General features: G+C 44.2%; 3 protein-coding genes and 1 long non-coding RNA gene across 14 annotated transcripts; 1 reads left to right on the top strand and 3 right to left on the bottom strand.

Annotated features, from left to right (window-relative positions):
- Positions 1 to 1,156: 1,156 nt before the first annotated feature.
- Positions 1,157 to 8,728, bottom strand: LOC120686118 (protein NLP1-like). Of its 10 annotated transcripts, none has more exons than XR_005679987.1 (7): positions 8,530 to 8,700; positions 8,313 to 8,429; positions 7,411 to 8,174; positions 7,141 to 7,200; positions 5,967 to 6,852; positions 3,985 to 5,039; positions 1,157 to 1,339 (listed from the first exon to the last, which is right to left on the bottom strand). XR_005679987.1 is itself a non-coding variant. In XM_039968317.1 (5 exons), exons 2-5 carry the CDS (start codon positions 8,152 to 8,154, stop codon positions 4,162 to 4,164), a joined length of 2,556 nt encoding a protein of 851 aa, XP_039824251.1. In that variant the 5' UTR covers positions 8,155 to 8,174; positions 8,530 to 8,728; the 3' UTR covers positions 4,010 to 4,161. The 10 variants fall into 10 exon arrangements, 4 of the variants coding, with proteins under 4 accessions (XP_039824251.1, XP_039824243.1, XP_039824246.1 ...); XR_005679980.1 differs by having other exon boundaries at positions 8,318 to 8,429; XR_005679989.1 differs by lacking the exon at positions 8,313 to 8,429 and having other exon boundaries at positions 8,530 to 8,711.
- Positions 8,729 to 8,818: 90 nt separating this feature from the next.
- LOC120686180 lies at positions 8,819 to 12,264 on the top strand. The gene is made up of 3 exons (XR_005680027.1): positions 8,819 to 10,308; positions 10,621 to 10,722; positions 11,596 to 12,264. It is a non-coding gene; the product is annotated as an uncharacterized LOC120686180 (long non-coding RNA).
- A 1,436-nt stretch (positions 12,265 to 13,700) lies between these two features.
- Positions 13,701 to 16,897, bottom strand: LOC120686107. Of its 2 annotated transcripts, none has more exons than XM_039968276.1 (4): positions 16,631 to 16,897; positions 14,514 to 15,641; positions 14,285 to 14,368; positions 13,701 to 14,149 (listed from the first exon to the last, which is right to left on the bottom strand). In XM_039968276.1, the coding sequence occupies exons 2-4, from the start codon at positions 15,616 to 15,618 to the stop codon at positions 14,028 to 14,030; spliced, it is 1,311 nt and encodes a 436-aa protein (XP_039824210.1). In that variant the 5' UTR covers positions 15,619 to 15,641; positions 16,631 to 16,897; the 3' UTR covers positions 13,701 to 14,027. The 2 variants fall into 2 exon arrangements, with proteins under 2 accessions (XP_039824210.1, XP_039824203.1); XM_039968269.1 differs by having other exon boundaries at positions 14,514 to 15,625.
- Positions 16,898 to 19,456: 2,559 nt separating this feature from the next.
- On the bottom strand, positions 19,457 to 19,915 carry LOC120695475. The gene has a single exon (XM_039978715.1). It carries the CDS (start codon positions 19,913 to 19,915, stop codon positions 19,457 to 19,459), a length of 459 nt encoding a protein of 152 aa, XP_039834649.1.
- Between the last annotated feature and the right edge of the window lie 2,849 nt (positions 19,916 to 22,764).

Genomic DNA, 22,764 nt, shown 5'->3' with positions numbered 1-22,764 from the left:
GTTAGTGATTTTTTGGATGGTTCCAAGGATCTGGTGGAGAGGTGAATGCCAGCACACTTGAGTATTAACTGCTTAGGTCAGAGACAGTAGTATTGTTTCTTATGCAAGAGTTTTGACTTCAGGAAATGTGAGAGATTATTGTGGGTAAACAAGGAAAGACAAATACACTAGACAACCTTGTTTTTTCGAGTTGTTGGTTGCTGTTACATATGCAGTGAATTAGTTGCCTGCCTCATACTTTCATCTTCAGTAATTAACTTCTCAATTGTAGAAGCAGTTTATTAGTCCCTGCATTTGAAATATGCGTGATATGGTTGGCATAATATTCCTTCTGCATTATTTGACTATGGAGGTTTATAATGTAGAAACATATTTGTGATATAAACCTCTCAGCGAAAGAATGTATCCTTTAGATTTTGTTTCATTACTAAACTACATACATTGTATTCTGGTTGTGGTGTTATTTGTATCATTAGCAAAGGCGACATGAAAATAAATGGTTGCCAGTGAACCTTTTTGTTTTCTTGAACAACGCAGGAGAGCTGTGTGTCATTCCGTTAAGAAGAAGATAATGAAATTACAAGGGAAGGGTGAAAACCCGTCCAAGCACACACCAACTAACACAATGTGACTAAATTAGAGGAACGTGTACACAAGTAGAACAACCGTCCTGCACAACTACCAGTGAACTTGAATTAAATATGTTGACCCCAGTTGCATTTGTGATATAGTTTTGGCATTTGTTGGTTTCATGTGCTAGTTATTAGAATGGTGACATAATCTAATCTATATACAATTGGCATGCCAAACACTCAGCAAGTGAAAGCTTCGTAAAGAAAAGGAACTCAAGAAAAAGTCTGTAATGTCTACAGTAGCAGACATTCTTTTCAAGCATGAGTGTGCCATACAATTTTTTTTTAAAAGACAAACAAATTGAACAAAGTAAGTATCCTATCATCCTGTTTCTAGAACTAATCCTTGCTGCAGAAAATTGCAATTTCAGAAGCTGAACTTCATGTCCATTGAACAGAGCATGCTGATCACTCAGGCGATGAAGGAATGTTGTCAGAACTGTTGTAGCTGATCAATCATCCGAAAGCAGCCTTCAAGGATTGTTACGCATCAGTATTTCAAGAACCAAAACATGCTTGGAGAGTTGGAGTAAATCTAATTTATAGATACTTCACCCTGTCAACCCAATCAATCGCATTGTCTTTCACAGATTCAGGTGCATCATTGAGAGTATTTACAAGCAATTCATATTTTTTTTGGTTTATCCTAATTCCTAGAATTGACCTTCTCATTATGAAGTACTCTAGTTTCATCATCAGTTCCTAATCTGGTGTCACACCCGGTTTTAAGGACAAAACCGAATGCATAACTATATGTATGCCAGGATCGAGTTTCATACATATAGAGACATCATAAGTGAATAATCAGTAACAGTATCACGAAAAAGAGAAATACAACAAATAAAAGACTATCAGAGTTATACAGCTTATCATGGAAACGAAGGCTTCATACTTCACAGGCAATCGACTGGGGGTTGCGTACGCCTAGAACTCAGCATCATCTTCAAAATACTTCTCACACCTTCTCCTTCTGAGCAGCAGTAAGTAAGGGTGAGTGCACTTATGGTTGGTACTCAGTAAGGCCACAAGAAATAACCAGAATGTGATTTCAATCCATCTTTAAGTTTATTAATCATGTGAGGGTCCAAGCCGCTCTTAACCGTGAGCACGGCTAACCGGTTAGTTTTAACTCTGCAGAGGTTGTACACTTTCACCACAATTCGCGTAAAAGTTCCGAAGAACTTTGAACCCAACCACGCAATGTGCTAGCTAGGCACAATACCACACTTCGAGGTGTGATTGCATAGGGACGCTACGAGGCCTTTCCAAAGAATCACTATATGTACGCACTGGTCCCTTTTTCTGCGGTGCCTCAGAAGACGAAGCTTTCTTCACCCGCTCCTCAAAGCAAGATAACCCGAAAAATCCACCAATCACCGCCCCAGCACGACATATAGATCATCTAGTTACTTAGCCAAGACCAGAGCCATATAGTATTGTGGTTGTACTGTTTTCTTGGGTGGTTCTCCATGTTCCAATTAAATCATAATACTCTTGTAAATAAAGCATAGATAGACGTATGGTTAGGGTCACTTGCCTTTCTCCAACGAGAAGCTACTCTTACTGCTCTTCACTGCTCTTCAGCTTTTGCTCACTTGCAATTCTTGATCTTCAATCTACAAACAGCGATCCTTCTACTCGGAGCAATCAACGAGCAAACATACAAAGCAAATAAAAAGATACAACTAAGAACATTACACCAAACAAGATAAAAGCTTTAAAAGAACGTACTAAAAGATAGGACTCGCTACTACGGTTACGAGAGCGCAAGAAATACGGAAAACGGAGCTAAAACGGCGATTCTATGGGATAGACGATGCTTCAGGGATCTAGTCGCGATTAACTATAGAGCTAAGAGGTAGCGGAAAAGATTTTTAAGACACAACAAAGTGTGCTCACAGAGGATAAAAAGGTTATAAAGCTATCGCACACGTCACAAGGATAGCGTGAGCGCGAGAATCGATGAAAACGGAGTTAAAACGTGAAAGATATGGCTAAAACAGTGCACCAGGGACTTGTTTGTGAGAGTTTTGAACTTCCAGGGGCTAGCATCAAAGAAATTGGGGACTAAAACATAATTAACCATAGACTTCAAGGGCTAGCACGTAAAAACACCTAAGCAGGACTGCGGGTTCTATTTTGGAAAAGTAGAGGGGTTAAACCATAAAAGAAAGGACTGGTTTGTAAATTCTTTTCACCTAGTATGGACCGCGGGTTGATTTGCATGAAACCGAGGGTCTCTTTTGCAAAAAGTACTAGGGTTGACCGGTATTGTCTATTTTGACTCTGGATAGATCTAATTGTGACCGTTCGATTGAGATCTGACGGCCGGGAAGATTTGGGGCGGAGCTGGCGGCGGCGCAAGACGCCGGCGGCGAGGCGTGTGCGGCGGCGCATTGCCGGACTAGGCCGGATCGGCCGTCCGGGGCTCGATTTCGAGCGCTCTTTCGACTGGGAGCAAGGGCGCGACACGGCAAAGCCATCTAGGGCAGCAGCGCGGGCTAGCGTGGCCGGAGCAGAGCTCGCAGCGGCACATGGCGGACAGCGGCGACGGCGAGCGCTCCCGGGCGAGATAGCGCGAGAGGGCGGGGGAAAAAGGGTCCTGCGGCTTCACTACCTTGAGGCGGAACTCCGGGGCGGCTCGAGGTCGTCGGGGAAGCGGTGGAACTGCGGCGCGGCGGAGAGCTCCGAGCTAGGGCGGAGCTTCAGCAATGGCGGCTAGGGTTTGCGCGTGAAGGGGTGGCGGCTTCGGCTTGATAGGGTTCCAGGGGAGGTGCGGGTCCCTGCTTATATAGGGGCGGCGTCCCCCTTGACGTGCGGGCCAAGGGCGCGGGCGACGCGGCACCCGGGCGGCGTCCGGACTCTAGTGTCCCGGTCGGGCACGGGAGGAGGAAGAAGGAGGGCCTGACGAGCGGGCCCCGCCTGCCGGTGGGAGAGGGAGAAGGGAAGTGAGGTGGCGGGCTGGGCTGGTGCAAACGGGCCGGCGCGGAAGGGAACTTGGGCCGCGGAAAAGTAAAAAAAGAAAAGGGAGAGTGGGCTGGGGTGGAAAATAGAGTGAGGAAGGAAAAGGTTTTGCAAATTCTGAAAACAACTCAAACACTTCAATTCAAATTCGAATTCAAGAATTCAAATTCAAACCGAACAACAAGCAATAAAACAATGCATTGCAGCATGAATGCAACACAACAAAAAAACAACCTTATTTAATTTAAAAGACAATCAGTTGTTTTTTTAACACTAAATTCCCTGTAAAGAAAATAAATGTTGAAAATTTTTAAAATTATGAGAAAAACATTGTTTTATTTTTAATTTTAATCACATCCTGAAATTTAAAAATTTTAGGGTGTGACACCTGGGCAACAGATCGAGGACTAAAATGATCTAACAGCAGAACTGGGATGTGGTGTCACATTGTTGATAGTATCTTGCGGACTACAAAATGTGGATTCTCGGTTTCCCCGGTATAAAACCAAGTAATCCAGGTAGAATTCTGAGTAGACCTCATAAAGCGGGGAGGTTCAGACTGTTGTCATGACAAACCAGTGTGACCAGTAGTGACCCTTGTAGCTGGACTAACAGCTAAATGAACTGAAATTTTGATTGTTTGGATATCTGCTAGTTTGTATACATGAAGGCACTCCTGTAAATCTGCATCATATGTCATCAAGACCCACTCTGAATCATCATCCAAGTACTTCAAAATCAAGGAGCTTGTGTCTACTATGCTCAAACGTTTTGCTATCTCATGCTTCAGTTCTTGAAAGTTGCACTCAGGGTTCAATCTGAACCTCACCTTTTCTGAGCCAAATGTGGCCTTTACTCTCATGTTTGCTTCTGCATTCTGCTTGGGGGATGATGGGCTTCGTTTAGAATGTAGTCCACCATTAGCCTTTTCAGTAACATCCTGTGGAAGATCCTTTGGTGCCTCATTAACTGAGAAATGCTCATATAATGAAGTGTTTTCTGTTTGCAGAGTCTGAATAGGGCTGTCTTTTACAGGATTTCCTGACTTCATCAGATCAATTATAACCTGTGGTGCATGTTTTGTTGCACCACCGCTACACGAGGGGCTTGAATCAGAATTGTGGCTGCACGATGAGTGTGAGTGTGAAGTCGATGGCACAATGCTGTTTGATTTGTGGTGTTGGTGCTTGTCAAAGTTGGTAAGATTGCTCTGATTAGTTGGAGGAATAGTGTTACTTCCTGACAAATTGTTTTCAGATGATATTGAGGTGTTTGTGAGATCCTTGTACAAGGTGTTGAGTTGGAAAGATGTCTCTGCTCCATGAACCGAATCAATGATCTGTTGAAGCTTTCTTAGAGAGCGGTCTACCTTCTTGATCTTTCGTGATGGCCAGCGGGTTATACCATGCTGTCTGCATATTCTTTTGAGGGTTGTAGGGCACACTGGGAGATAAAATAAGCTGTTAGTATATTTATAAAATAAGCTGTTAGTATATTTGCAACTGGATCAAGCTCATATCTAAGCATGTTCTCATAAGAGATGTTATCGCAATCTGGAGATGCAATATGTTGACGCGAAATCCCGTCACCAAACCTGATTTGTGCCTATTTTTGTTGTCAGCACAATGAACACATGATAAGGATGCTGTCTGACCCTTTTGTTTGGAAGAAATTCTTTTAACTATTTTGACTCATGAAGCTCCAAAACCATCTATTCTAATTCTGGAAAACATCATATCATGTCACTATGTTAAGTTAGTTTATGGTTTTCCTGCGTGTACTGTTATGTCATAATTGCCATTAATCGCAATATGATAGGTCAGTTTGTGGATCCAAGGGGAGGGCAACATATTGAACATTTCAAACACATTGTTCAGTGTTTTGTTTTGTCCAATTGGCTTTTAGCTGTAAGCAATGAATGAGACTGTATGGGAAAATAATCAATTCTAGGGTATGTGTACCGTCTGCTGAACCAGCCAAAAACCATAAGGTTGATCTGCTCACCAAATTCTAGATACTATTATCGTTTATAGTGTCAGTTCATGAAAGTTGACTTTCTGCTGTGCTATACTTTGCATGTCTCTTCATGTTCATGCCATGCGCTTTGCATATATGAGGTCTAGTCGTATATTATAAATGGGAAAGGAAACACAGATCACGATAAGGGTGATAAGAATGTTCATCTTATGACTATGGCATGCATGTGATGGCTGACTTTCTTATGGAAAATAACACTATTTTATTTCTTATACTCAAATTAGCATGCTAGCTTGATGACTTGTATCACTGTAATTAAATAACTGATGGTATCTACTGAAGCAATAAACTATCCATTGCTGAATCTTGCATTTATCTGATGATTTCACTTACCTCCAAGGCTCCTTGCTGCATCTTTCAGGCTACCAGCGAAATACTGCCGAAGAACCTGCAAGCTCACGGTCTTCTCCGCCTTTGTACGCCTTTTTGTCTTGCTTCCTTCTGCAGTTGCCTGAACACCAGATAGAGATGGACCCTGCCCTCCAGATGAGAACATTCCATGCATTCGCAATGCAGCTAACTCTGATTCTTGCTGTGAAGTTTCTGCCAGACTTGTCCAAGAGGCCTCTCCTCTACGATCTGCTGAATTGCCTCCAAAGGACAACTCCTCAACTTTGTTCTTCCCCTGAGGAGTAAATGAGTTCAGCTCATTCATTTCCCACATCGCTTCATCTTCCATCTCCTTGTCAGTGACCACACGTAGAGTTTGGCAAACACTTCGCATGGTACCTGACAAGGAGTCCAGAACTGCCTTCTGCTCCTCAAGTGCTTCACAATCTGTTGGCAGAAAGAATTCCAGCACGAAGTCAGCCGTCCCAGTGCGCGTGCACCGCAGTCGGATCGCTACCGCACCCTTTAAGTCAAAGATCTTAGCATGGTGAGACAATGGATATTCCTGTTTAGTTGAGGATCCAATATCTGGCAGGAAGCATGGCTGGTTTGTAGTGAAAGCTTTCCCTGCAACACCCTGCCCCCGCAGTAGGTGGTGCTCAGAGCAGGCATCATGGAAATCTTGCATCTTTGGTTCATTCACAAAGCATGCTTCGTCAATGGTGGAGATGCAGTATTGGTAGTTCTCATCGGAATGTCGGCTGCCCCGTTTTCCTTGCTGAGCACATGTGACCCAGGTCTGAGCTAATGGCAGCTTGTGGGTGAGGCAAGCTGCTCTCAGGACTTCCAGTATCTCTGGTAAAGCATCTTTGTAGGAAGCAGTGCTGAACTGGTGGATAATCAACAGCAGTGGCCATGCAGTCATGAGAAGATATAAGTATCATTGTTTTATGTTTCAATGTCTTTATCTACACTTACTTTTCTATTTGAGCTATGGTACACTGAAAGTTGCAAAAAAAAAATCTCAAAAGCAATTTTAGGTAGCTTTCCAAATCATACCAACAGTAAGTGTTAAATTGCAATATCATACATTTGGAATATAGAGGTCCTGAGATTCTGAATCTATTTTTAAAATGCGATATTGGCCAAAACTCAGCTGGGAAGCAATGAGTATTACTTCGATGCTCACCTGTCTGCGTGGAACGCTTGAAACTTCTGTGCTTCTCAGATTAACTGCCTGCAAAGATCATTGTCATTAGGAATGCCCAGAGCTGGAAACATTCAAACTATTTTCTACAGTTATCATTGTCACGCAGGTGCTTCAAGGTGACCTCAGTGGCCAAATTGCTATTTTTTTCCTGCACCTGAACTGGTGATTTGATCTAAGCTAACACACTTGCAATGCAATACTCTGAACTTTCAGGGGCAGGGGCAGTGAGATTGGTACCTGGAGAGCACTGCAGATGGTGTTGAGCTCAGAGGTGAAGTTGAGCTTCTGCCTTGTCATGATCAGCTCGATGACCCCCAGGCAGTTGTAGCTTCCCTTCTCGAACACAGGCAGCCCCATGGTGCCGTGGACATCGAGGTGCTGTGCATCCCTTACCCTGGGATACTCGTAGCTGGTGAAGTACCTGATGTCTGGCGACCACTCGGGTAGCCTGCCAATGAAAACTCTCCCTGGAAGCCCCGGCGGCGAGTCCCCCGACTTGACGTCGGCCGAGAACTGGTACTTGGTGGACACCTCCCTGAACCGGATGAGGCTGTCGGAGCGCTGGTCGAGCGTGAACGGCTGGTCGCTCGTGGTCAGCACAAGCTGCCCGTCGCCACGGTTGACGGGCACCCAGAGCTGCACGAGCACGTCGCCGTCGCTCTGCGTCTCCCGGATGTAGGACAGCGCCTGGTTGAACCTCTCCCGCACGGAGGAGGGGCTCGCGCCGCCCGTCTGAATCCACCAGCTGCTCGCGGCCTGCGTCGTCGCCGCCGCCGCGGTCGCCGTCACGTCCGCTGAGAAGAAGGCCGCAGGTGGGGGAGACGCCAGCGAGTTGGGCGAGCGTGACACCACCTCGAACCAGCCGTTGTCGCCGGACAGGAGCTGCTCGAGAAGGTCCAGGTCCACGGCCGCCCCGCCTTCGGATGGAGTGCGAGCCTGCAGGGAGACGCTCGGCTGGGGGTCTCCTCCTCCCCCTTCCATGCAGGTAAGGCTTTCAGGATCTGATCACACAGTTCACCACCACCACCACACTGCATCTAATCAGTGATAATCACAGCTAGCTAGCCTTACAGCTATAAAGTTGGTAATAACAATAGATAAAATGAAAACGCTTGAGCATGCAAGAGTCGGCACAGCACTTCACTTCTCCCCTGCTGGAGATGGAGAGGCGAAGCTCCATGCCTCCATGCACATCTTGGGCTAGGAAACCATGGGGACATGAGAATATTGGGCAGACTTTTGTGCTAGACTTGCATCTGTTTGGATTGCAGGGTGTGGGTAGTAGGCAAGAACACATCTTTTTCAGCGGAAAGCAAGCAACGAAAGAGATTGATAGAGAGGTAGCAAGCAGCTCACTGCTAATCACACGCCTGACGCCTCCCTTGTCATCAAAAAAGGGCACTGCCTCTCCTCTCTTCCTCCTGGTTAGCTTGGTGCTAGCCTCCACCAAGTAGCTCTGCGCCGCTCAGCTCACCACCGGAAAAGGCTCTAGTGGATCCTGCTGCTGCTGTGAGATGAAAGGAGAACAAGAAACTTGCTTGGCCTGGTCTGTTTTGGTTTTGCCCTTCTTTCTCTGGTTTTGTCGTAGCAACAAAGCTTGTGGGGCCACCACTGCAATTTTGTTTTCTTTATTTGTTAGAATCTTTCCCTCTCACAGGGGCCCAGCTGCACCACGCAGGAATCCGACCATACCCGCTTCCATATTAAAGTCAACTTGCAGGGGTAATTATTCGGCTTGAGAAGGATTCCTTGGTACGAATCCTCTCTTTCACAATACCATGGGTGGTTGATTTTTTTTTTGGAAAAAAAAACATGATTGGTTTGCAAGGTGGGGAGGAACTGAGGAAGGCTGTATTTCAGGAAAACCATTTACCTATTGCTCTAGGATTTTCCCAAACTGTCTATTCATGTCGTGTTATCATAATAGTATAAATGTTAGGAATGTTTTTTAAAAAAATTACCTGTACTGTTGCAACAATTTTGTCCATTCTGGTTCTGGGGGCACAGGCAAGACTACTGAAATGCATGCGACAGGCCTAACCTCGATTGTGACAGCATAGAGGGGGGATCAGGGCCTCCGGGGTGATGTGTTGATTGAAGATTCTAGCATATATTGTTGTAGGGCCAACCAAAATTTGTCCTCTTACTCAGAGAACGGCAAACCACAGATTCAGGGACAACTTCAAAAAAGGTAGGAGTTTTAGTATGTAAATGTTCCCACTAACATGTACATGATTCTGTATAACAGCAGAATTCATACCAGAGAAAAAACCAGTGTGTCTCAAACTTAGGGGCTAGAGTTCTATTCTCCATGGAAAATTACATTTTTACTTTGAAACGAATGAATGATTGCATATGCAGTTACATTGCCATCAATCATCTCGTTTGCTTCTAAATATCTTCAAGCTAAAGGAACGACCTTTTCCAAATGTTTCAGTAAAAATGCTTCTCACACATCAGGTAAAAAGAAGAGGAAAAAGGGTAAAAGTTCATACTGAATCATGATACAATTATGAGTTGTGGGGCTATCTTGAGCCAAATTTATTTTAACGGTACACGCTTTATGAGCTCAACAATATTCCTGGAGATCATAGAAGTACTTGCTTATTTAAATATGATGAGTGCATTCTCCTAGAGGATTGCATCTTGTAAAGCTACATATGTACGGCCAGATATGCACTTGTCTATTTGGGATTGGCTGGTCTTTTAATTTAATCATCTTTGATCTTTACTTTTATCTATTTTCTGCAGTTCTTTACTCGTGGAGGTTAAAAAGTACAAGTTATTCCAACGCTCCAGTGTGCAGAGATCAATAAACTAGCAAACATAATTGTGGTTTGGGTGGAGATACATGTGATCCGGATACCAAAGTCCAATTTGAGAGGTTAATCATATGATGGGGCAATAGTTTTTTTAATTCCCAAGACTGTTCCAGTTTTGGAAGTGCTTTAAATATTTTCAGTATGTTACTTACTATTTGTACTACGCGCATTTTGCTTGATTCCTCCCATGTGAACGTGTTTCTGCGCCCTGATCAGGGAGGAATGCGATAAAATAGGCTTTGATTCATTATTCCATGACACGCACAGGAATCTCGGTGCCTCTTGGCGATGCAACAAAGCCAGCACAGTACAGGTGAATAATACTGCAATATAGGCCTGCGTGTCTATACAAACTTTGAACGTTTTCCCTGCAAAAAAAAATGAACGTTTTTATTTTGAGCTCGCTTCTAGTATGATGACTCTGTTTTTAAGAAATCGTATTGTTAAATCACACATTAAGATTACAGACTACAGTTTAGTTTTAACTTGTCATTCTGATTTTCTCTAGCATGGGAACGCGGTTTTACCTTTTGTGTTCCTTCTGAGCTAATCTGTTTTCCAGTGAAACTGTGACAGGCCATCATGTGGTTGTTTATATATGCTGCTTGTTTGTGGCTCCATGCAGATCGCTTGTCTCAATTGGATGAAGAGTAGAAGACACTAGTTGGAGAATGACATCAATGATATTATGATAAAGTGCAAGGCACCAAGAATGCTCGTCTGTGAGGTACCTTGACATCACCCAAAAAACAAAAAACTAAAACAAATGGAGTGCCCACTTTTCTCTGCTTGCTTTCCCTTTTTCTATATTGGTTGAGTCACTGCCATAGAGCTCATTGCCAATACATCTATTTGCTACTTGCTCATTGTTTGACCAAAAGCTATTGTGTTCTTTAGTGGCATGCCAATATACCATCGTCAGCACCCCTCCACCAGCTGTGGAGGTCTTGTTAATTCCCGCCAATCAGATGCCGTTTTGGTGGTTAAAATTCTCTTGTCAGTGGGTCCCAGCCCAAGGGCCACCTAATTTTTGGGGCCCGCGAGGAGTCATCACCAGTTCACCACCATGGATCCACTTTGGCCTGGGAACATGTAAAACTATAGATATATATATCAGGGGTGTCGTTTTCTAGCAATAAACACTAGCGTACGTGAATTGTTTGCTCTCTCTCTCTCTCTCTCTCTCTCTCTCTCTGCATGTTCATGTATGATTTGCCAAGGGAGCAACATCACAAGTCACAACATGATACTCCCTCCGTTCCAAATTATAAGTCATTCCAAGAATCTTGGAGAGTCAAACCATCTCAAAGTTTGACCAAAATTATAGAGAGAAACACAAAGATTTATAACATCAAATAGGTATACTATAAAAATATAGCTAACAAAGAATCTAATGATACTTAATTGGTATCATAAATGTTATTATCTTGTTGTATAATTTTGGTCAAACTTGAAAAAATTTGACTCTCCAAGATTCTTGGAATGACTTATAATTTGGAACGGAGGGAGTACATGTTCTTAGTAGCATCCACTGAAAGCAGTCTGATAACCTTGTACAACAACAGTGACCATTTTTCTTTTTTTTCATTTAATTTAACAGGAGCCCTAGCATTCACTTTAAGGAGGTGAGCACCCATGTTACAGCCTCGGCAGGTTTGGGCCCCTCTGTCAGTTGAGCAAGTTCTTCACTGCAAGAGATGATCAATTTTCACAGGTAACTTTGTTAGATCTGAGGGGGCTCATCACATTAATAATTGAGTCATGCAACAGTGTGGTACGCAATCATGGGATACTCGGAATCTGACAACCAATCTGAAATCGAAATCTCGAGGCTGTACTGAACTGCATCGAACCGTGGGAGTTTGAATATTCCAAGTCAAGGGAGGCGGATTCATTATCATAGACGAGTATAATTTCGGATTTGCTATGTGCACCAGGAGCAGCATCCACGGGAGGGCAAACCGGCCGTCAGGCACAAATGCATGATGGAGCTCTGAAAGTGAAAGCAGCCGCCGCCGAAAGCTACTGCATCCCTGACGTTTGCCGAGCGAATGGTGTGCATGGAAGAAGCTCGGTCCGGTCTCCTTGATCCTGTGTCGATTATTGATGTCGTGAAGTCTAAGGAAGCTGTATATAGTGCTGTATAATTGAAGTATCTGGCCAAAATAAAGGCCAAGGGACTTGTTGAAGCTCTCAGCTTACATAGTTACATATAGTGCTGAACTCACCAGGGTGATGCTTGTGCAAATGGGTGCGAAATTTTTTGGGGTTTGACACTGTAGCACTTTCGTTCTTATTTGGCAATCAATGTCCAATTATGGACTAATTAGACTTAAAAGATTCGTCTCGTACTAATCAGTTGGACTGTGTAATTAGTTATTTTTCGACTATATTTAATGATCCATGTATGTGTCCAAAGATTCGATGTGACGGGTACTTTAGAAAAAAATTTGGGAACTAAACAGGGCTTAAGTTGCAAAGGAGAATAAGGTCAGAATTGCCCAAATGTCTACTGATCTTTCCTAGAGCACATCATGCAAACTATTTTCTTCCGTGGACAAAATTATATCTGTCGACAAAGGTCATGCAAACTATAGTGCATAATATCTCATGGTTCACCTGTTGTGGTTTCTGACGAAAGTGTAATCGCAGATTCGCGGTCCTAATTGTTTGGCTTTACCTGAATGTGTCTCTGGACAGTTCATACAGAAATTCAGTCATGATTCAGTTTTTTTTTGGGTGACTAGGCATGATTCAGTTGTGTTCTTTGTGACACTGATTTGCGCAGGAGCTGAGAAGACTGTTTGCGGCTTGTGCTCAGTTGCATCACTTTTGCCGCAAACAGCATCAATATTACCGGTCAAGTTGTTCATCTGCAACAAGTGGTTATAGTTGAACATAGAAACAAAGTCAAAAACAACTGTTTCATTTTCTTAAAAAAACAACTGTTTCACAAATCTATACCATGAGAGTAGTCTGCTGTGCCCTAACTTTTTTTTTTTTTGCGCCCTTCAACTCTCAATTAGAACAAGTAGTCTGCTGCTTAGCAGGGAGCTGGAATTTATTTTGGTGATAACCTTCGTAAATTATGTCGACATGGTCAGTCGTAAGCATCAATAATGAAGTATCTCGGCTCAAATAGTCAACTTGCCAGCGATGTCATTCTTATTCGATACTTGATGTCCCCGTGCAATTAAACAAGATGCAGTATCCGCAAAAATATACTGGTACTGTCTGTATCAATGCAACACGTCAACTAGCTGGACAACATTTCTTAGCTTGAAGCCGTTGCATAAACTTTTCCGGAATTTTTGTTGGCCCAACGCAGCTTCCTCCTCTACATTTGGTTAGACTTTTGAGTTCACAGTTACACGAATTATAAATAATATGATGGCCAGAGAAGAACAACCATTCACGACAATGCTTACACCATGAAAGCATGTCAATCGGTCTAGTGCAAGTCGACAGGATAGATTCATATATATTTTTTCTCGAACTCGTCGGAGGACTGCGCTTCATTGTATTAATAGATATATATATATATATATATATATATATACCATGCCGCACCATTCAGGTGGCAATAGTTCAGAAGAAAGTTCACTAAACAAACCTATTCTTCCACCACTTCTCACCAACGCTTGGAAAGGCAGATGCACCATGCATAACAGAAGGGTGCTGAGTTGAAAATCAAGGTTCAGTGGGTGAAAGCTTGCACAGAAGGGTGCCGAATTGTGCAGAGAAGAAACTGCATGAAGCAACCATCTCAGAGTTCATTGTTGCATCAGATTTTCAACAATGGCGCAACAAAAGTGAGTAAGATACCACCATGATAATGCTTACACCATGAGGGCACGTCAGTCAATCTACTCTTAACTCATCTGAATTGAGATATAAGGCTTGTTCTCACAGACAACACGGCAATTATGACCATAGCACGGCATTCAAGTGGCAAGAGTTCAGAAATCACCGAATGCCTATTTATGGCGAATGCCTATTTATGCGGCAACATAAGCAAATCTCCCACTCCCTTCATCGATGAGCTGGGAATGGCAGATGCTTGACAGTAGCGGGCTGAGCTGGAAATCGTGGAGCGTCAGTGGGCGAAAGCTTGCCCAGTACATTCAGAACTTTCGTCTTCTGCAGCTCCTTCCCTGATGGGCATAAAAAAGTAACTGTCAAGCCAAGAGCTCATGCTTTCGTAAAGAGGATCAGTCATTTCAGAAGCAGAACTGAACACCGAAATAAACTTCAAAGCTGAAAATAAAAAATCAGATTGCAGGTATTACCTTCCTCGATCAATAGATTGGCTGCCCGTTTCTCCAGTTCAATGGCATGCTTACTTCGTCCAACAGATGACAAAGACCGAAGCACTACAGTTCAACCAAATGACACAACATATATAAGATTAATATACAACAGTTGCGGTAAACAACAAGTCTTCTAAGAGAACACAAAAAGATTTGTGTGACCTGATTTCAGTAAATAGCATTGAACTAAGTTAAAAGAGTTGCTTACTGCGGATATATTCTTCCTGCCCCGACTGCTCATTATTTCTCAAGAATGCTTGCAGCCGAAGAAATCTATCACTTGGATCTTGATTGCTTGATCTTGGTGGATGAGCTCTATTAGGTGCTTGAGTTGTAGCAGATATAGCATCAGTAGATGCTGTATGAGTAGGCGAAATGCTGCTAGATACTAAATTAGCAGCAGATATAGCAGCTGGGGATGCTGTGTTAGTAGCTGAAACACCACTAGGTGCTAAATTAGCAGCCAAAGAGCTTTGAAGCACTGGAGTAGAGAACATCAAATTGCGAGGTGGCGGACTAGTCGTCACATCCTTAGTTGGTTGAGCAGCAATCTTTCCTGGAGATTGCTTACTGCGGATATATTCTTCCTTGCCTGATTGTTCATTATTCCTCAAGAATGCCTGCAGCTGAATAAATCTATCACTCCAATCTTGATTGCTTGATCTCGGTTGATCAGCTCGATCAGGTGCTAGGGTAGCTTCTACACTAGTAGCCAAAACACTGCTAGTCGCCAAATTAGCTGTTGCAGCACTTTGAAACACTGGAGTAGCTGATGCCACGTTGCTTTGTGGCAAACTAGTAATCACATCATTAGTTGGCTGAACAGCAACCTTCCCAGGAGATTGCTTCTCAAAAGAACGTCGAGAAGGCAAAACTGTGGATTGCAAAACAGGGGAGGCAGTAACTGCAGCAGGAGATGAAAATCGAGGAGCGAACTGGGTGTGAGCTACATTGTCCTGACGCTTCAGACTTTGTTCCTGTGACTGCAATCCGCCTGCAATAGGTTTCTTTGTGCTCATAGAACTGACACTTCCAGCACGAGTAGAAGTGCCTCCTTTGCTTTGATCAGTGTCAGGCCTCCTGCGCACGTACACAAGATGGCCATTTGCCCCTGGATTGCCCAACGTGTGGTGGTTGGTGGGACTTAGGGGGCCATAAGGTTGTGGTCTCTTGAGGCTAACTGTAGCAGCAACTTTATCTTCAGAAAAGGAAGCCCTGGGTTGCTCGTTAACAACAATCTTACTCTGTTTTGGAGAGTCCCGCAATGCTGCCTTTTTCTCTGAGATTGAGTGTGGGTTATCACCAGCAGGCATGATGGTCCTGCAGATAAAGCAATCTGGATGAATATATACTCATTAGACATCAGCACCAGCCACCAGGTAAGTTCTGTTGAGCTAAGGATAAGGATAATAGTAACCAACAATTATGAAAAGTTGAAGGCACATCAAGTCATTTCTACCATTAGGTCCTGTATTTCTGCTTATATTTGTTGTGCAGTTTCCAGTTACAATCTAATGCAGTATTACATAGTTGCAGAATCTAGATGTGTAGCTTTGCTTATTTCTCAATAAAATTGCATTGACAGTTCTAGTGCTGACCAGAGAGAACAGAATTTCAATCTCCCAAGAAGCAGCAGTAAGATATTAACAAACAAGAACTCAACACTGCACAATGACTTGCGGGGAAGCAGATATGACTAGCTGTTGGATTAGAATATAACAATACTGCAAGTAGTGATTCAAGTAGACAAACTTTTTTAGATAGTGGAGTAGCAAATAGTAAAAGGGGCTGTAGAATACAGCACCCAAAACATATATGGTAGCATTGTACCAGAAAGTTTACTGTGGATTCAATTCCCTTCATCTATGATAAATGGTGTAGGCATGGAACCATATCTGACAAGGAATTCATTAAAAACTCACAATATACCACACAGTTCAGTAGATCCTATTGTTCTTTTTGTACGGGGAGAAAAGGAAAAGCATGCTTCTGATTTCATCTTGCAACCATGGTGAACAGGGAAAAAATAACAGTAAATCATTGCACTCGGCATTCTGCAGCCAAATTAATTAACAAACTTCTGCAGCACCAAAGGTATTACTTCCCTAAATGTCTGACAAGCATAATTGACATCACTGAGAGCAGGGGCGGACACAGCCTAGGACATGGCTGTACACAATGTACACCCGATAATTCTTGCAAACGAAATCGAAGTTAGTAGGTAATATATTGTAACTGGATTCAGATCCGAATACAAATAGTTTTGTTAGGGTTTGGGGGTGCTCCGTCTCGCGCAGCAAAAGGAAAGAGAAGGGGCGGGCATACCTGGAGGATGCGCTCGTCGCCGGCAAAGGGCTGGGCGAAGAAAGGAGAAATGGCGCCGCCGCTCGCCCAGTCGTCGCCGGCAGGGCTGGACGAAGACAGGACAAATGGCGCCGCTGCTCGCCCGGTCGTCGCCGCCAGGGAAGGAAGAGCAGGGAGGAGGGAGTTCGAGAGAAGGGAAAGGTGAGGTTTAAGGAACCAAACGAGGAGATGAAAGGCCCTGAGCGGGAGGGCTGTCAACGAGCCGACCTCGAGGGAGTCTGTCACCAACTGGAGCATCACTAAGCCGATATCGTTCCAGGGTTAAACTATCCGACGCTAACTGGTAATCGCCGGCCTCCAGTTCCGGTATACCAGTCCGGTTCCGGTATACCAGTCCGGTTTGGCCGGTTACCGGTCAGAACCGGACAAATTCAAGTTTGAATTCAAACTTCCCAGTTCAACCGGTTTGTACCGGTATACCGGCCGGTTTGACCGGTAACCGGTCGGTTTGACTGGTAACCGGTCAAATTCAAATTTTTTTCTTTTTTAGTTTAGATTCAAATGCCTGCAAAGTATACTAAATAAATGTTTGTATAACATATTTTAGTCTAAATGAACCCTCCAACCCTCTTTTGTACTACTTTACATTGTATTTGTATATTTTTGTATGCACGCTTTTTTTTGTTTAACTTCAAATCCCCGCAAACTATACTAAACGAACGAATTTTTGAGAAAATTTGACATCATTAGATTTGTCGCATCTTGAAGTATTTTTAGGAATTTTTTGAGAATTTTTCATTTTTTTGAATTTAAATTTAAATTTTGAATTTGGACTGGTTTCATACCGGACCAAACCGGAACCGGTCCGGACCGGTTTGACCGGTAACCGGTCAAACCGGACCGGTTACCGACGGTTTGGGAAACCCTGTATCGTTCTGAGCCCGAGATGTTCTTAACTTTTATCGAAGAACCAGCAGGCATTGGTGATACGCAGATATAAGGCCAGTATCAATGTTTTTTAAAAAAAAATATAAGCATTAAATATTATGACACATTAGTAAATTTCACGGTATCACAGAGCGATCTCATGTCCCTCATGAGACATGATAGAGTTTCATCCTCACGACACTCATCCGATTTGGTTACCAAGCTAACAATCTTCGTATAGTGCAATGAAACTAGATGTTGACCTAAAAGACACATGTAATTTGATAAATAAATGAAAAGACAAGCATATCTGGATATTTAACTTTATTCACTCTATTCTATTTTTAAAATTGAATTATTCTCTTTTCATAGTTCTATTCAAGTTGACATGTTGAGAATAGTATGGATGGCCGTTAGGTTTGTGCAGAGTAACTTCTCTTGAAAAAATGTTAGTGTACATATATGATAACATCGAAAACGATCAGTCATGATTAATGAGATGATAAGCAAGATTATTCTTCTTGATCATTGTACCAAGATGAAATAGAATTATCAAAAAAGAATAGAGGGAGTAGCTTATGCAACACAGTAGCTCGCTAGCTAATGTAAGGCTCTAGCCTTCAGCTATATTATTTTAACTTTGACGGTTAGAAATTTAATTAATAGAGGTAACAGGGTACCTGCACATGCCATGCAAATTGAAATACTCGAGCTTCGTCTCAAATTGTTGGAGCTCGCGAGCTCCAGATTAGTCGAAGCTTGGCTTGATTCCACGTATAGCTTAGTTTGAATTGAGTTTTTAGCAAATTAAATATAAATTTTTTGTGAGTCTTGAGCTTTTCTATTAACCCTACTTAGGAATAGAGGTGAACCACGAATGCTCAGCAGGACAGCAGGTGTAAATCAGTTGGCAGTGACGCTTTTTTTTTCTTTGGAAAAAATTCCATTTTTGGCACCTCAACTCTTGTCTAAGTCCAACTTTAACCCCCAACTCTAAAACCGGGTAAGTTTGGAACCTCAACTGTTAAAACCGTTCAATTTTCACCATCGAGGCTGGTTTTGGTGGTTTTGAGGTGACATGGCAGTGGTTTTTTTTTGCCAACTAAGCAGTGGGTCCCACATGTCATCCCTTCCCCTCTCTCCCATCTTTCTTCTCTCTCCCCGCGCCCCGACTCCGGCTCTCCCTGGGCCGCCCCGGCCCCGGCCCCGGCCGTCTCCGCCCCTGCGCGCCGCCCCAGCCCCGGTCGCCTTCCCGCGCCGCCCTGGTCGCCTCCGCTCCTGCGCGGCCGCGTGCTGCTCGGCGGACACGGCGGCGGAGGGCGCGCCGCCCATGGAACAGCAGCCATCATCGAGGAAGGGCGCCGTGGTGCTGATGCCGAGCAGCAGGAGCCTCAAGGCGCGCGCAGGACTCGGCGTTGGGCCACACGCGTGTGACGATGCCTGCCCAGTCGCCGCAGGAGCACTCGGCGTGGAGGAACCGGGCCAGCTCTAGGTCCGGGCAGAGGATGGCCGCCACGGCCTCGCGGACGGACGGGGCGGCCACGCGCGGGGTCAGCGCGCCGGCCTCGATGTCGGTGGCGAGCTGCTCCCAGTGGAGCTGCAGAAAGTGGATGGCGCGGAGGAGGCCCGACGCGAAGATGGCGCCCACGCGGAGCACGGCGTGGCGCTGGCAAAGCCCGCAGGCCATCTGTGCGTACATGCTCTGGAACGCATCGGCGACGTGCTCCTTCCTGAGCACTGTGGTGTCGACGAACCACAGTTGAATCGGTCGGAATCAGTGGCCCTACCGCCGGCCTCCATTGGAGCACCACGAGCTCTGCCCCCCTCACGTCGATCTGCTTCTCCGGCCCTCCTCCGCCCAAATCAACCCCCAAAATGAGTTCGTGGTGAGCCCCTCGGCCTCCCTGGTCCCTTTCCCCTTCAATTCCGGCGCCATGTGGTCCTTCTCGAGCTCGGCTCGCCGACGTGCACGGACAGGCGCGCCGCGTGGTCCTTCTTGAGCTCGGCAAGGCCGAAGAAGTCGCGGGCGACGGCCAGGACGGCGGGGTCGAGCTCCCAGCCGTGCACGGAGAGGTCCGGTGGAAGTGGAGGAGCGCGCGGGCCACGGAGCCGGCGCCGAAGCCGAGGACGGCGCGGGAGGAGCTGCGGGAGCGTGGCGAAGGCGTCGAGGTAGGTGGCGGTGAGCGGGCAACGGCGGGCGCAGCGGGGGAACGAGAGGGAGTGGATGTTGCCGGGGTCGTCGAGGAGGAGGAGGAGGCGGGCGCCGGCCAGCGGGTGGCCCGCGGCGCACGGGGACACGTCGGCGACGCGGATGTGGTTGTGCGGGGAGCGGACGTCGGTGACGAGCTGGAGAACATGTGTCCTGTCTGTCCATGTCATCGGGTCAATACCGGTCAACATGTGTGTAAGGATCGATGGACCAAGAGGGGGGTGAATTGGGCCTTTTTCAAATTCTAAAACAAAGTAAAGCAATCTTAACCTATGCAATGCTAGTAGGGCACCAATTCACCAACCGGATAACTAAGCTTCTAACACAAGCTGAGAGAGCTAAAACAAAGTAAAGCCTAGCAAGGTAGAGCTAAGTTATGATCTCTAAGTCAAGCACATGAGTAAATTGCATGAAAGAAAATGCTTGAATAAAAGGAATGGACAAGAGACAACCGGATTTTTTTCCCGTGGTATCGATGTGTTGGCACACACCCCTAATCCACGTTGTGACACTCACAAAGAGTATTGTCACCTCCCAAGTCACCGAGACGAGGGCGCTCACTAAGAGTCTCCGTTCACCATCCCGGCGTGGTGGAGATCAAGCCACGTACAATCTTCTTCTCCGGGCTCCCACAATCCTTGGCAAGCTCCGCGAGAAACACCTCGATCACCAAGATCGCCTAGGTGATGCCAATCACCAAGAGTAACAAGCTAAGGCCTTCACTTGAGCAAGAACCGATCACCAAGAACGGATGCACACTAGCTTCTCTCTACTCAAGTCCTTAATCTTGTTTCTTGATTGATTGAATGCACAAGTATGTGAATGATGAAGCTCAATGTGGCTCTTGACTATAGTATGAGTGTATGGATGTTGCCTGGTGTCAAGAGTGGGCGAAATGACCCATTGGAGGGGTATATATAGGCAGCTCACACAAATAGAGCCGTTGGAGAAAAGCTGCCAGAAAACTGCGTAGCGCCGGTTAATCCGACGTACCCCCCATTGTCATCGTCGGTTTAACCGGTGAATGTAAACTGCCTCTTCTGAAAACTAGCCGTTACAACTGGGGCAGATTAACCGACGTAGCATCGGTTTAACCGGTGAGTGTAGTTGTCCACTGAACCACTGAAAAAACAAGTCTCTGGACAACTGCACCGACGTTAACTCAAACCTATCGTCGGTTTAACCGGTGAGTACAACTTTTAAATTCCTTTGAAAAACCATCTCACTGGTCAATTGCACCGACGTCTTGATTCAAACAGCGTCGGTTAATCCGGTGAATAGAACTTGAATTTCCCTGGAAAAACCAACTCTGGACCAATGCACCGACGTTAAATTCAAACACGTCGGTTTAACCGGTGTATTGAATTTGTCCAGACTCTGCTGACTTCGTTCAACCGACGTATAGAAAATTGAGAGCGTCGGTTAAACCGGTGTATAGACTTTTTCTGATTTTGTCTTTTCTGATTTGAGTCTTGAATGAAATCCAAATATTCTTGAGATATAGTTTGAGAACCACTTATTTGAACTTCTAGAAACCTGAGTGACCATAGTGTGCATCCATTTTCAAATGACCATGTCCATGCTCAAGTTACTTAGCCTTAACCCCTCTTAATAGTGCGATCACTACAAAACTATAAAACCTATACTAACCTAAGTGTCCTTCTCAACCTTATGACACTTAGGACTAGAAAGATCCTTAGTCTTGACATAAAATTGAGTTGAATACCGAGATCGCCTTTTTGAATAATGAAATTGAGGGGCCTCTTTTGACATATGACCAAATGAGCGATAATGATCTATTAAGCTGCACAAACTCATTAGTCACAATAATGGTTGTCATTAATCACCGAAACATACCTTGAGGGCCTAGATGCTTACAATGTGCCATGTCAGATGAAAACCACCAAAATCAGAGTCAGGTGCTAAAAGTGAACGGTTTTAGTAGTTGGGGTACTGGTACTGGACGGTTTTGTAGTTGAGGGTCAAAATTAGAATTTGTAAAGAGTTGAGGGGCCAAAAGTGGACTTTTTCCTTTTTCTTTACCTCTCTTTCTCTTTTATTTCATACTCCTATCTTTCATTTTAATATAATAAATGAAATAATAAAATTAGCGGATCATTTATTTTAACAAAACATGTTATACCAATTAAATTAGGTTCTCGAATAATTATTGGCATACTGGACCAATCTTTTCGGTATTGGCTATTGATCCAAATCTTACGTAGGTACACACAATATAAAACTTTAGCGAATAAAGTGAGAAGATAATATTCCATATAAATACTAATCAGCAAAATTTGACGAGGAAAACATCACATACCTACAAAATATATATAATATATCTAACAAACAAGTTTGGATTGAGTACAGCAGGTTTGGAAACAAGGAATATCCAAGACTAGTAGATACATTCTTGCTCAACTCAATCGAAGATGAAGGACCCTAAAGCAATCTCACAAACGATGTTCGAAAACAAGACGAACGGGCATTGCCCATCAGGCCAGCCCCAAGGTGAGAAAAGAAAGAGGAGATGTGAGATTCGGGGTAGGCTTCTCACCTGGTGGTGGTATCCCTAAGGGAGAGCCACGCTGGGATGGGAGGGGCTAGGGTTTATCGATGAGGTGGAGCCTATCATAAGGTGTTGTTTGTTTTGAGAGATTTTTTTTAAGTTTCTGTCACATCAAAAAAAATCTTATTATTTTGAAGTATTAAATAAAATCTGTTTATAATTTTTTTTGACAGCTGAGCGCTAATTCACGAGACGAATCTAATAAACCTAATTAATCCATAATTTGCTACAGTTTTGCTACAGTAACAATTCACTAATTATAGATTAATATATCTCATTAGATTCGTCTCGTAGTTTAGCCCTTGGGTTCTGCAATTAGTTTGATAATTTATCTTTATTTAATACTTATAAATACTAAAATTCTTTTTAATATGATATAGATTAAAGTTTAGCTCTTGCAACCAATCAAGCCCTAACTGGGGAAGGGGAGTGCGAGTTCTGCACACAGGT

Source organism: Panicum virgatum, chromosome 2K, assembly GCF_016808335.1.
Source record: "Panicum virgatum strain AP13 chromosome 2K, P.virgatum_v5, whole genome shotgun sequence".
NCBI lineage: Eukaryota > Viridiplantae > Streptophyta > Magnoliopsida > Poales > Poaceae > Panicum > Panicum virgatum.
The sequence above is the reverse complement of the archived record's forward strand: the minus strand, read 5'-3'. Positions and strand labels throughout refer to the sequence as shown.